The sequence below is a fragment of the Heterodontus francisci genome, chromosome 23 (assembly GCF_036365525.1).
Source record: "Heterodontus francisci isolate sHetFra1 chromosome 23, sHetFra1.hap1, whole genome shotgun sequence".
NCBI lineage: Eukaryota > Metazoa > Chordata > Chondrichthyes > Heterodontiformes > Heterodontidae > Heterodontus > Heterodontus francisci.
The window spans coordinates 60,883,487-60,897,157 of NC_090393.1; the positions used below are offsets into that span (position 1 = coordinate 60,883,487).

At 44.9% G+C, this 13,671-nt stretch overlaps 1 protein-coding gene across 4 annotated transcripts in view; it reads right to left on the reverse strand.

Annotated features, from left to right (window-relative positions):
• sfi1 (SFI1 centrin binding protein) overlaps positions 1–13,671 on the reverse strand; it is a 235,048-nt gene that overhangs the window by 14,761 nt on the left and 206,616 nt on the right. For 3 of the 4 annotated variants that reach the window (XR_010977296.1, XM_068055387.1, XM_068055388.1), the window contains exons 29-32: positions 13,282–13,621; positions 10,911–11,073; positions 6,345–6,447; positions 2,536–2,635 (exon numbers count right to left, since the gene is read on the reverse strand). Coding sequence is in view for 2 of the 4 variants with exons in the window: in XM_068055387.1 (XP_067911488.1) it covers positions 2,536–2,635; positions 6,345–6,447; positions 10,911–11,073; positions 13,282–13,621 (706 nt within the window). In the remaining 2 variants the exon portion in view is untranslated. Of the gene's footprint in view, positions 1–2,535; positions 2,636–6,344; positions 6,448–10,910; positions 11,074–13,281; positions 13,622–13,671 lie in introns of those variants that run through there. The other variant, XR_010977297.1, reaches the window with a different exon arrangement.

Here is a 13,671-nt window from a genome sequence, read left to right on the forward strand (position 1 = left end):
AAGAAATGGAAAGCAACTTGCTGAACATCTAAAAGAGATGCTGAGTAACTTTCTGCACCACAAATGCGCCAGCATCTCTGCTGCAGCAAAGGGTCACATGTGCAATCACTAACCCCTCTTCCAGGTGCCGAACAGCTTTCTGTGCATTGGCAGGACCAGGATTTTGCCACCAACGTTAGAGGTTTGGAAATGTGAACCAGCTGTTGCCAGTTAAAACATGTTGAGATTGCCTTGTGTTATTTAAAATTGTGCGAGTAGTTGCAGATGGGTCTTGGTTAGACACATTTGACCCTTCCAGTTCTGCTGCACCAGTAACTACGCCAGTTTAGTGCTGCCTGGTGTCCTTTTCGTGTTCCTGCTGTGTTGGAATAAGATGCGCTAGTTACAGAAATGTAAACGAGCCAACTGTTGCTCGCAGTGAGGCTGCCTGGGGGGTGAGGGGTTATCCACTGCGTCTGGCTTTTTCCCTCATTTGTCTTGACTGACACTTGCTGCCAGGCAATGCTGCCATGACTACAAATCTTCCCCACCATCCCTTCCCTGACCCACCCCTCAGCAGGGAGTTTCCTCCTGGTGCCTACCTAATCCACCTTGGATCAGGAACTGAGAGCAGCAGGGCTCAAATCAGTGCCCAGCCCCCCTGCTTCTAATGCTTAGTCTCCCCTCACTCCCACAGCAAGCATTAATAGGCAGGGATTATGACAAATCCCAACAATCGACAGTAGATTAAAAACTGAATACATCATTACAGAGGAATGACAATCACAACCAGCTGTCAGCAGCAAAACAAATGCAGTAAAAGAAAACTCCATAGGTTGAACAAAGATACAGAGAATGAAATCTGGCGCTGTAATTTATTGCCCAATTATTCCTTCCCCTCCTAATCACCATGCTGAGATACAGTTCTGTGGACACCAGGTTCCAGCTGTACCCCAGCAAGAACAGGTGCGCTGCATGGACACGAAGCCCAAGCCTGTCCCCCAAGCACATCCTCATCCTTTATCCGTACATCAGTACTATGCAGCAAGGCAAACTCTCAGTACAGTGAACGATAGCAGGAATTCTGCCCACTTTCTCTCCCTCTTTAACCCAGGAGCACAAGCCAATTGCAGGACCTCATTAGCTCTTTTCTCGCATGACATTTGAACTGTAATGGTTTTTCACGAGAGCACTGAAGAGATTTCCCCTCAAGTGACAAAAGCTGAACTGGAGGCTCTGGAAGCATATGGAGAGATCAGTTCACCACCGTCACAAGCTCTGTCTACTTCTTACTCAATGCAGAATTCAAGAATAATGCAAGTTTGATAAGGTCCTGCAAGGGAGATTGGTTAAGAAGGTAAGAGCCCATGGGATTCAGGGCAATTTGGCAAATTGGATCCAAAATTGGCTTTGTGGCAGGAGGCAGTGGGTGATGGTCGAGGGTTGTTTTTGCGATTGGAAGCCTGTGACCAGTGGTGTACCGCAGGGATCGGTGCTGGGACCCTTGCTGTTTGTACTGTACATCAATGATTTAGACGTGAAATATAGGAGGTATGATCAGTAAGTTTGCAGATGACACGAAAATTGGTGATGTCATAAATAGTGAGGAGAAAGCCTTAGATTACAGGACGATATCAATGGGCTGGTAAGATGGGCAGAGCAGTGGCAAATGGAATTTAATCCTGAGAAGTGTGAGGTGATGCATTTTGGGAGGACTAACAAGGCAAGGGAATATACAATGGAAGGTAGTACCCTAGGAAGTACAGAGGGTCAGAGGTACCTTGGGGTACTTGTCCATAGATCACTGAAGGCAGCAGCACAGTTAGATAAGGTGGTTAGGAAGGCATATAGGATACTTGCCTTTATTAACCAAGGCAGGGAGGTTATGATGGAGCTGTATAAAACGCTGGTTAGGCCACAGCTGGAGTACTGTGTACAGTTCTGGTCGCCACACTATAGGAAGGATGACTGCACTAGAGAGGGTGCAGAGGAGATTCACCAGGATGTTGCCTGGGCTGGAGCATTTCAGCTATGAAGAGAGACTGGATAGGCTAGGGTTGTTTTCCTTAGAGCAGAGAAGGTTGAGGGGGGACCTGATTGAGGTATACAAAATTATGAGGGGCATTGATAGGGTAGATAGGAAGAAACCAGAGGGCATAGATTTAAGGTAAGGGGCAGGAAATTTAGAGGGGATTTGGGGAAAAAAAAAATTTCATCCAGAGGGTGGTTGGAATCTGGAATGCACTGCCTGAGGGGGTGGTGGAGGCAGGAACCCTCACAACATTTAAGAAGTATTTATATGAGCACTTGAAACGCCATAGCATAAAGGCTATGGGCCAAGTGCTGGAAAATGGGATTAGAATAGATAGGTGCTTGATAGCCTGCATGGACACGGTGGGCAGAAGGGCCTGTTTCTGTGCTGTATAACTCTATGACTCTATGAAAGACTTGCTTCTAAATACCACATGACTGAACAATATTTGTGAAACTAACTGTTTTCATCTCAGTCTGTTCAGTCCCTGTGAATGGGCCAACTGTTAACCTGCACTGGTTTACCTGTTTTAGATCCTGTCTGATCTGCAACACTTCCTCTCCCTTGTCTGTAGTATTTACTTGAAGCCAATTTCGCAGCACAGAGGCCTGTTTCCGCCAGGATCTGCAAAGAAAGGGAGAGTGTTTATTGTTTTATTCTTGGCAGTGCAGTTAGATGTAGAATACTTCCACTCTGCCAACTGCTAGGAGTCCAGAAAGGGTATGCAAATAAACTGCAATAATGGGAGTATTCAATCAGTCCAATATGAACTGGCAATGTTCAAACAGAAATGAGGCAACAGAGTCAGTACTAAGAAGAACTAAGATTGCTTTCTGATCCAGTGTGTTATAGACCTCAATATCTGGAACTTACATCTACACTAGGGTCTTCTGAGTGATCTCTCATAGTACAGGACTATTGAACCTTTTAGAGATCAGAGAGCACAAATAACAGATTACTTGGTAGCACCAGGGTAGACGTGAGTGGCTTACAGAAACCCTTTCAGCTGTCTCATGGTGATGTTCAGATTCTGTTTTGAATACGACTGTCGCCAAGATACCCAGGGCGGCACAGTGGCGCAGTGGTTAGCACCGCAGCCTCACAGCTCCAGCGACCCGGGTTCGATTCCGGGTACTGCCTGTGTGGAGTTTGCAAGTTCTCCCTGTGTCTGCGTGGGTTTTCTCCGGGTGCTCCGGTTTCCACCCACAAGCCAAAAGACTTGCAGGTTGATAGGTAAATTGGCCATTATAAATTGTCACTAGTATAGGTAGGTGGTAGGGAAATATAGGGACAGGTGGGGATGTTTGGTAGGAATATGGGATTAGTGTAGGATTAGTATAAATGGGTGGTTGATGTTCGGCACAGACTCGGTGGGCCGAAGGGCCTGTTTCAGTGCTGTATCTCTAATCTAATCATACCCGTTTATATCCTCATAAGCAAAATGGTCTTTCTCATCAAATTCAACTTTAAAAATGTGCTGAGATTTTCTACGAATCTGCTAACCTTTGTTTATTATATAGATATCTATTACTGACCTACCTTCTCTATTAGACCTTTTAAATCAAACAGCTATTTTCTTCATCAAGAAAAGTAAGCTACAAAGGAATGAAGATGAACGAAGACAAATTAACTGGAAGACCCTGAAGTATACTCTAGAGCAAAAATGGAACATTGAAAACTACAATGCTGAACACACAACCAAGAAAAGTAAATGTAAACAGGGTCAGCAGTGCCAGAAATGGATGGACAATAAAGCCTGGCTCGGGTATAAAATTAAAACCCGACCCAGGCCTGACCCGACAACAGCCAACCCGAATACAACCCGGGCCCGAGTCCTTTAATTTTTTTAAATGCCCGACCCGACACCTGTAGTCAGTCGGGTTTAGTCGGGTAGCCAGGTTTTACTGCAGAGTGCGGAGTCCGGACTGCACGTTTCCCACCTTGATGGCCTGAATGTTCATTTGAAGATTACTTCCAGGAGCAAGACAGCACCGTCCACGTCCAGCCCGACCCGAGTCCGAATGCTGGAACCGGAAGAGAGATACAACCCAACCCGAATCAGACACGTCATTGGATCTGGTCGAGTTCAGTTCGGGTAGTCACGCTTTAATGGACAGGCAATTAATGATGGGAGTAAAAAGGAAAATGATTGTACAAAGTTAACAATGAAGAGAGAGGAAACACTGAGAACAATGTAGGGATTCACCAAAACAGGCAAAAGTATATTAAGAGTTGCAATAATGGGCCCAAGAGACAAGGACAAAAAAAAGATCCAAGCACAGTATTCAGCATTTTGCTAGCATAAGGCCTTGGAAAGAGTGCAGAGGAGATTTACAGGACTGTTACCAGGGGTGAGGGACCTCAAGAAGCTGGAATTGTTCAAAATGATGAGGAGTTTTGATAGAGTAGGTAGGGAGAAACTTTCCACTGGTAAGAGGTTTGGTAACCAGATTTAAAATAATTGGCAAAAAGGCCAGGAGGGAGTTGAGATTTGTTTTGACCCAGTGAGTTACGATGATCTGGAATGTACTCCCTGAAAAGGTGACGGACACAGATTCAATAGGAATTTTCAAAAGGGAATTGGATAAATACTTGAAAAGGAAAGATTTGGAGGGCTCTGGGGAAAGAGCAGGGGAGTGGGTGTCTTTGGACAGATCTTTCAAAAAGCTGGCCTACGCACAACGGGCCAAATAATCTCCTGTGCTGTATCGTTCTATAATACAAGAGTGTGGTTAGAAAGGAAGTTAGAATTCTAAAGGTTAAAGTTGCTGCAGAAACTAAGGAGAGAAATTAAATATGAAATAAAGGGTGTCAGAGGTATTGAACAGAGGATTGCACAGTCTTGCTGTCCATTGTTGGTAGTGCACCCACCCAATCCTAAAGGATTTTGAAATCAGCACAGCAGAGGTATTTGCTTTGTTAAAGGATCTGAGAATCAATAAATATCCCAGGCCAGAAGGTATGTACACCCCTAGGGCTCTGAAGGAGGTCAGAGAGGAAATATGCAGGGTTAGCTACATCATGAAAGAATCTTTAGGAACTGGAGAAGTGGGGCTGAAAGCAAGCAAGCATGGAACCTAGAATTCAAGGCATCAATCTGACCTTGGCAATTACATCCAGATAATGGCAACTATCCTCTGGGGTATGCAGGAGTAGTAACTGTAGAGTAACTTAATAAGAAATAGCCAGCACGGATTTAAGGGGGCTGTGTAATTGAAAGTTCTGGTCATTACTGCTGCACTGGTCAGATCACATATTTGCAGCACTGTGCAAATCTGGAGAGCATTACACAAAAACACATTAGAGTACTGGAGACAGTGCAGAGAAGATCAGCACAAGAATACATAGTAGCACTGTAGACAGTGCAGAGAAGATCAACAAGTGGAATGGGGAGGAGTTGTGAGGAATAGACCAGACATTCAATCTTTACAGTCTAGAATGCAGCTGGTTAACTGAGTATCTCAAAGATATACAGAAAATATTAAATGGCACAAATAGATTAACCTACTAATTTATGTTAAGCCAGCAAATTAGGATCAGAGAACAAGAATGGGTGAGAAATATTTTAAGAACGTCTTAATTGAAGATGGATCGATGTTTGGCAAGTCAAAAACGTAGGGGAAAGTCAAAATGAGGACAGCTGCTAGAATAAAGACTTGCTTTTAACTAGCGCCTTTCATGACCTTAGGTCATCCCAAAGCGTTTTACAGCCAATTTGTGCATAGCTCCCACAAACAGCAATGTGATAATGACCAGATAAAGTTTTCTACAACGTGGACATGGGGAGAACTCCCCTGCTCTTCTTCGAAATAATGTCATGGGATCTTTCACATCCACCTTAGAGACCAGACAGGGCCCCAGTCGAATGTCTCATCGAAAGACCCACCTTCGACAATGCAGCACTCCCTCCGTGCTGCCCTGGAGTTCCAGCCTAGATTTTTGTGTTCAAGCCTCTGGAGTGGTAGAGTTGATGTTCCAGGGAGAGGAGCTTCAAATGAGCAGAACGACTGCTTCTCGTTTTTTAAAAAACTTTTTTTATGCTGCCTGAGCTTAATTTCAAACAAGCCTGGATTTGAACCCAGAGGTGTAACCCAGCAGCACAGCTTTGACTAACAAAAGAGTTCAACTGAGGAATAAACACATCGGATTCTTCTAGTTACTGATCAACTTAACTACGCTCACAATTGCACTAAGATTGCACTAATCCTTGCTGAGTATCTGAACTGACAGAGATGCCTGGGAACGGACGTCCTTCAGAAGTGGATTACGCAGTGCATCGCTGAGCTGCTACAGTAATAAGAGTCAAACACAGACAGCTTCCCCAACAACCTACCTCAGGTTCTGTTTGTTGTCATGGAAACGTTGCATCTCCTGACGTATCCCCTGTAGTTCTGCCTCTAGCTGGCATTGCTGACTATATTCATCACAATCATCATCTAAATTTTGGGGGTGGGGGGATTGAGTAAAAAGGATTAATCACGTATAGCACTTACAGCAGAGTTGTGTTTTTCTCTCTCAAAAAATGTCTGACCTTAACAGAAAATATTCAAAACATGACAACACAAAATATCACCGACACTGTAAGGTCTTCATTCTTTGCAATGAAGGACATTTTGTACACACCCTAGATGTAAAGATTAGCTTGATTGCTTCCAGGAAAACCCATGTTTAAAGCAGACATGGAAACGTGGTTACAGATAGATGGTTATCCACATGGTTCCTCGTCATATAAAGTCTTAGGACCAGCATCGTTTTACAGTTTCCAGCAACACCAACCATACAGAATGTAGAAGAATGAAGTGATATTAATGTGGAGCAAACAAAGCTGTGATACTCTAATTTTAGACTGCCATTACAATCCTTTGATTAGGCCAGCAGCCTTATAATTCATTATGCTTCCTTTAATTCAACAAAAAAGAAACAGGAGCCAAAGCATTCGTACTCAAGCCCATTCCATTCGCTTTGTGAAAAGCCCTCAACCAGAGGTATTAAAACTATCTGTGGGCCGTTTAGAGCCGTGAAGACCTGGTAATCCAGTTCTGGTAACTCAGTTCTCACTGCACTTTATATTCCTTACCTGCTGGCTTGTTCAGTTTGTATTTTGTGGTTCTGGAGTTTTGAGAAGGGCTGTTCTTAGTCTTACCAATATGTCAAGAACAAAATAACAAAGAACAGTACAACACAGGAACAGGCCAGTCGGCCCTCCAAGCCTGCGCCGATCTTGATGCCTACCTAAACTAAAACCTTCTGCACTTCCGGGGACCGTATCCCTCTATTCCCATCCTATTCATGTATTTGTCAAGATGCCTCTTAAACGTCACTATCGTACCTGCTTCCACCACCTCCCCCGGCAGCAAGTTCCAAGCACTCACCACCCTCCCTCTAAACTTTGCCCCTCTCACCTTAAACCTATGTCCCTTAGTAACTGACTCTTCCACCCTGGGAAAAAGCTTCTGACTATCCACTCTGTCCATGCCGCTCAGAACTTTGTAAACCTCTATCATGTCGCCCCTCCACCTCTGTCGTTCCAGTTAAAACAATCCGAGTTTATCCAACCTCTCCTCATAGCTAATGCCCTCCAGACCAGGCAATATCCTGGTAAACCTCTTCTGTACCCTCTTCAAACCCTACATGTCCTTCTGGTAAGAGTGGCGACCAGAATTGCACGCAATATTCTAAGTGTGGCCTAACTAAAGTTCTGTACAGCTGCAGCATGACTTGCCAATTTTTATACTCTATGCCTCGACCGATGAAGGCAAGCATGCCATATGCCTTCTTGACTACCTTATCCACCTGCGTTACCACTTCCAGTGACCCGTGGACCTGTACGCCCAGATCTCTCTGCCTGTCAATACTCCTAAGGGTTCTGCCATTTACTGTATACCTCCCACCTGCATTAGACCTTCCAAAATGCATTACCTCACATTTGTCCGGATTAAACTCCATCTGCCATTTCTCTGCCCAAGTCTCCAACCGATCTATATCCTGCTGTATCCTCTGACAATCCTCATCACTATCCACAACCTTTGTGTCATCCGCAAACTTACTAATCAGACCAGCTACATTTTCCTCCAAATCATTTATATATACTACAAACAGCAAAGGTCCCAGCACTGATTCCTGTGGAACACCATTAGTCACATCCCTCCATTCAGAAAAGCACCCTTCCACTGCTACCCTCTGTCTTCTATGACAGAGCCAGTTCTGTGTCCATCTTTCCAGCTCACCTCTGATCCCGTGTGACTTCACCTTTTGTACCAGTCTGCCATGAGGGACCTTGTCAAAGGCTTTACTGAAGTCCATATAGATAACATCCACTGCCCTTCCTTCATCAATCATCTTCGTCACTTCCTCAAAAAACTCAATCAAATTAGTGAGACACGACCTCCCCTTCACAAAACCATGCTGCCTCTCGCTAATAAGTTCGTTTGTTTCCAAATGGGAGTAAATCCTGTCCCGAAGAATCCTCTCTAATAAGTTCCCTACGACTGACGTAAGGCTCACTGGCCTATAATTTCCTGGATTATCCTTGCTACCCTTCTTAAACAAAGAAACAACATTGGCTATTCTCCAGTCCTCTGGGACCTCACCTCTAGCCAATGAGGATGCAAAGATTTCTGTCAAGGCCCCAGCAATTTCTTCCCTTGCCTCATTCAGTATTCTGGGGTAGATCCCATCAGGCCCTGGGGACTTATCTACCTTAATGCCTTGCAAGACACCCAACACCTCCTCCTTTTTGATAATGAGATGACTGAGACTATCTACACTCCCTTCCCTAGGCTCATCATCCACCAAGTCCTTCTCTTTGGTGAATACTGATGCAAAGTACTCACTTAGTACCTCGCCCATTTCCTCTGGCTCCACACATAGATTCCCTCCTCTGTCCTTGAGTGGGCCAACCCTTTCCCTAGTTACCCTCTTGCTCTTTATATACGTATAAAAAGCCTTGGGATTCTCCTTAATCCTGTTTGCCCATGACTTTTCATGACCCCTTTTAGCCCTCCTGACTCCTTGCTTAAGTTCCTTCCTACTGTCTTTATATTCCTCAAGGGATTCGTCTGTTCCTAGCCTTCCAGCCCGTACGAATGCTTCCTTTTTCTTTTTGACTAGGCTCACAATATCCCGCGTTATCCAAGGTTCCCGAAACTTGCCAAACTTATCCTTCTTCCTCACAGGAACATGCCGGTTCTGGATTCTAATCAACTGACGTTTGAAAGACTCCCACGTCAGATGTTGATTTACCCTCAAACAGCCGCCCCCAATCTAAATTCTTCAGTTCCTGCCTATATTATTATAATTAGCCTTCCCCCAATTTAGCACCTTCACCCGAGGACTACTCTTATCCTTATCCACAAGTACCTTAAAACTTATGGAATTATGGTCACTGTTCCCGAAATGCTCCCCTACTGAAACTTCGACCACCTGGCCGGGCTCATTCCCCAATACCAGGTCCAGTACGGCCCCATCCCTAGTTGGACTATCAACATATTGTTTCAAGAAGCCCTCCTGGATGCTCCTTACAAATTCTGCCCCATCCAAGCCCCTAGCACTAAGTGAGTCCCAGTCAATATAGGGGAAGTTAAAATCACCCACCACCACAACCCTGTTACCTTTACATCTTTCCAAAATCTGTCTACATATCTGCTCCTCTACCTCCCGCTGACTGTTGGGAGGCCTGTAGAAAACCCCCAACATCGTGACTGCACCCTTCCTAATCCTGAGCTCCACCCATATTACCTCGCTGCATGACCCCTCCGAGGTGTCCTCCCGCAGTACAGCTGTGATATTCTCCTTAACCAGTAATGCAACTCCCCCACCCCTTTTACATCCCCCTCTATCCCGCCTGAAGCTTCTAAAGCCTGGAACATTTAGCTGCCAATCCTGTCCTTCCCTCAACCAAGTCTCTGTAATAGCAACAACATCATAGTTCCAAGTACTAATCCAAGCTCTAAGTTCATCTGCCTTACCTGTTATACTTCTCGCATTGAAACAAATGCACTTCAGACCACCAGTCCCGCTGTGCTCTGCAACATCTCCCTGCCTGCTCTTCCTCTTAGTCTTATTGGCCTTATTTACTAGCTCCCCCTCATTTATTTCACTTGCTGTCCTACTGCTCTGGTTCCCACCCCCCTGCCACACTAGTTTAAACCTCCCGAATGACGCTAGCAAACCTTGCAGCCAGGATATTTGTGCCCCTCCAGTTTAGATGCAACCCGTCCTTCATGACTGATTCTGAGATTGCCCATCCAGGCACAGGGAGATACAGAGAAGCAACACATCCAAGGTTGCAGCACAACAGGGAGGGAGGAATGCTTATATTTATACAGTGCCTTTTACAAGCATGGGATGTCCCAAAGTTTCAGCCACTGCTTTTGAAGTGTGGGCACTGTTGGTTTGTATGCAAATGTGGCAGCTACTTTGCACACAGCAAGATCCCACAAACAACATCAAGAGCATTGGTGGTGTTGATTGTGCGATAAACAATGGCCAGGACACTGAGATCTTCCGTATCTCTTGCTCCTCTCCAAAACAGAACCATGGTAACTTTTACATCCACGTGAACAGGAAAACAAAGCCCTGTTAATGTTTCATTTCAACGTTACTCCCCCAATACTGCACTGGAAGGTTAGGTCAGATTATGTGCTCATATCCTGGTGTGGGGCCTGAAACCATGCCCTTTTGACTCATAGGAGAGAGTGCTACCATGGAGTCAGCTGGCACATGATGAACTTTGGCTGGAACAGTACTGAGCCACAGTTTGTCATGATGATATTGTACGTATTGGCTGAATACCAGCTTCTTTTGATATTCCTGATGGTTTCCTTTTGTAGTTACTGATTCAATTAAAAAATCAATAGATTTTATGCATGAAAAATATTCCTGCCAGTTATCCATTTACCTGTGTCCTGAAAAACCAGACTGCGGCATCCTGACCTGACTCTGAAATCATCTGGAGAGCGCAGCTGTGGATTTGTGTGCGACTGCCTACTCAAAACTCTCTTGTCCTTTTGAATCTGGTGAGCACCAGTGAAACCACTGTGCCTGTTCAGAGACTCGTTTGACTAAAATCAAAGCAGGAACAATCAATTAGATTCACTTCCCCTCTGCCCCCTACAAAGACACAAACAGAAAGAACTTGCATTTATCCAGTGTCTTATCATCTCTCAGAAATATCCTAAAATGCTTCACAATTATCTTGTAGAACTGCGATTGGATTCAAGAGGACACAGTGGAGCAAATAGATTGATCCAATAATGGTGTTTTATCGATTGGATAGTCCAGCATGACAGATTAACCCCTGACCTTTCTGGATACCACTGCTTCTTACGATAACTTGAACTACTGGAATCCTTACAAGAGACCCTCACGGATCAGCTTTTTCCGGATATAATCAAACTCATTGGTAGTTTGCAAAAGAGAAAAACTACATAGTTATGAAGCCCTAAGGTGCTCCTGCAGAGATGATTCACTGGCAAAACCAAAGAACTACCACTCGATGTCCATATAGGAGCATGGAGGTCAGATTTGTGTTTTTCCCCCAATTCTCTCCCAATCCTTAAGGCACTAACTCCTTGCTGAGGTACGGTTCTATGGATGCCAGTTAATCTCAGTTACCTCATGTATGAGCCTGAACTACAAAGGCATAACAGCCAAACACAATCCAGTCACTCAATCCTGCCACTCCCATTCAACCTTAATGTTTCCAGCAGTGAAACTGAGGTATCCTGGCCAAGTCTGTCCTCCCTACACCAGGCTTGTCAAGGACAGGTGCAGAGCTCCACAGTCATCTCAGGTGGGATCAGCCACTTCAGGCCTCCCAACTATGTCTGACTCAGCAACTCCCTGTCTAAAGAAAGAACCTGCATTAATATGGCATCTCCTGCATATTGAGCTTGTCCCACCGTATTTCACATATAATGAAATGCTTTTTGAACCCGTAGTCATTAATGTTAAGTTTCTTTGCATACATTTTATACACAGCAAGACTGAGGATAGCTGGAGGTATGTTTTATAAGAACTCAGCTGCAGAGTTCTGAGCAAGTTGCAGTTTGTGAATAGGGGTGATTGGCCAGGAGAGCATTGCAGTAATTGAGCCTTGAGGTGACAAAGCCGTGGTTGAGGTGAGGCAAGTGGTTGAAGTCTGGAGGTAGGAATAAGCATTCTTAGTGATGGTTAGCGCCGAAGCTCAGCTCACTGGCCAGCACGTCACAGGTTCTGTCTCAGTGAATAGCTGGTGTGGGAGATGAAATCAGTGTCTAGGGGGAGGAGATGGCAGGTATTAGTGGGCAGGCTTCGGTCCTGTCGATGTTTAACTGAAGGAGGCTTTAACCTTGATATCAGACAGCACACTGACAGTTGTGGAATCAAGCAGAGTAGCGGAGATGTGGAGCTGTAATAGCGTACATTTGCAAGATTAGGGCGGCACAGTGGCAGTGGTTAGCACCGCAGCCTCACAGCTCCAGCGATCCGGGTTCAATTCTGGCTACTGTCTGTGTGGAGTTTGCAAGTTCTCCCTGTGTCTGCGTGGGTTTTCGCCGGGTGCTCCGGTTTCCTCCCACATGCCAAAGACTTGCAGGTTGATCGGTAAATTGGCCATTATAAATTGCCCCTAGTATAGGTAGGTGGTAGGGGAATATAGGGACAGGTGGGGATGTGGTAGGAATATGGGATTAGTGTAGGATTAGTATAAATGGGTGGCTGATGGTCGGCACAGACTCGGTGGGCCGAAGGGCCTGTTTCAGTGCTGTATCTCTAAATAAATAAATAAATGACCTCAGGCCCTTGCACATTTTCAATCTGACAAATAAAAACTCCTAATTTACTGAGGTAATGCATACAATCTGCACTTTTAACCATTAACAGTTAAACACACACTCACATCTGCTCCTCACCACACAGGATTACTGTATTGAGTCACATTATGGTAGAATCTAGGTTTATGTTTGTTACTCTCCCTACAAGTTGAGCTCCTGTATCACTAGAGAAAACCAATAGCTCCTCTACCAACCCTCAGGCCAGTGTTTTCCACTTCTTCACTCAACCTGAGAGCTTCTGTCCATTGGAGTCAGTAGGAAAGAACATGGTCAGGTGCAGAGCGCAGGAGTGGATAACCTGGCCTTAATACTCGAGTTCACATATGTGGAACGGACACTAAGCTGAGGTATCAGGAGGGTGCTGGTCATTAACTGCAAGAAAGCACAAGAATCAGCATCTTTAGATGGAGGAGAAGATTGGCAAAAAAAACACACAGTTGAATAACAATATCTTACATTCAATTTCTCTTTCCCAAGCAGCAGGAATGCAGACGGAGGCATCAGCAGTTCCTTTGGCACTGGCTGCTCCTGCTGGTTATCCATGGTTGTCCTCGAAGGAACAAACCGGGTAATGGGAAAGGAGGCTTGTGAGTGCATAGTTTGTAGATTCTCTGCCTCTTTTGAAGTATGGAATGATTGAGAGGAAGAACTATCAGTGGCATCGTTCTCAGAATGGCCACGTAGACTGATGTGACCCCTTACATCAAGTGGTTCGGTTTGTGTAGGAGGTTCCATTTTGGCTACTGACATATCAGTGATAGTTGACGCTGGGGAGTCCAGTCTCAATGCTTTGCCACTGAAACCAATAAAAGTTTTTATTATAAATTAATAGCGTTAAGCTAATAA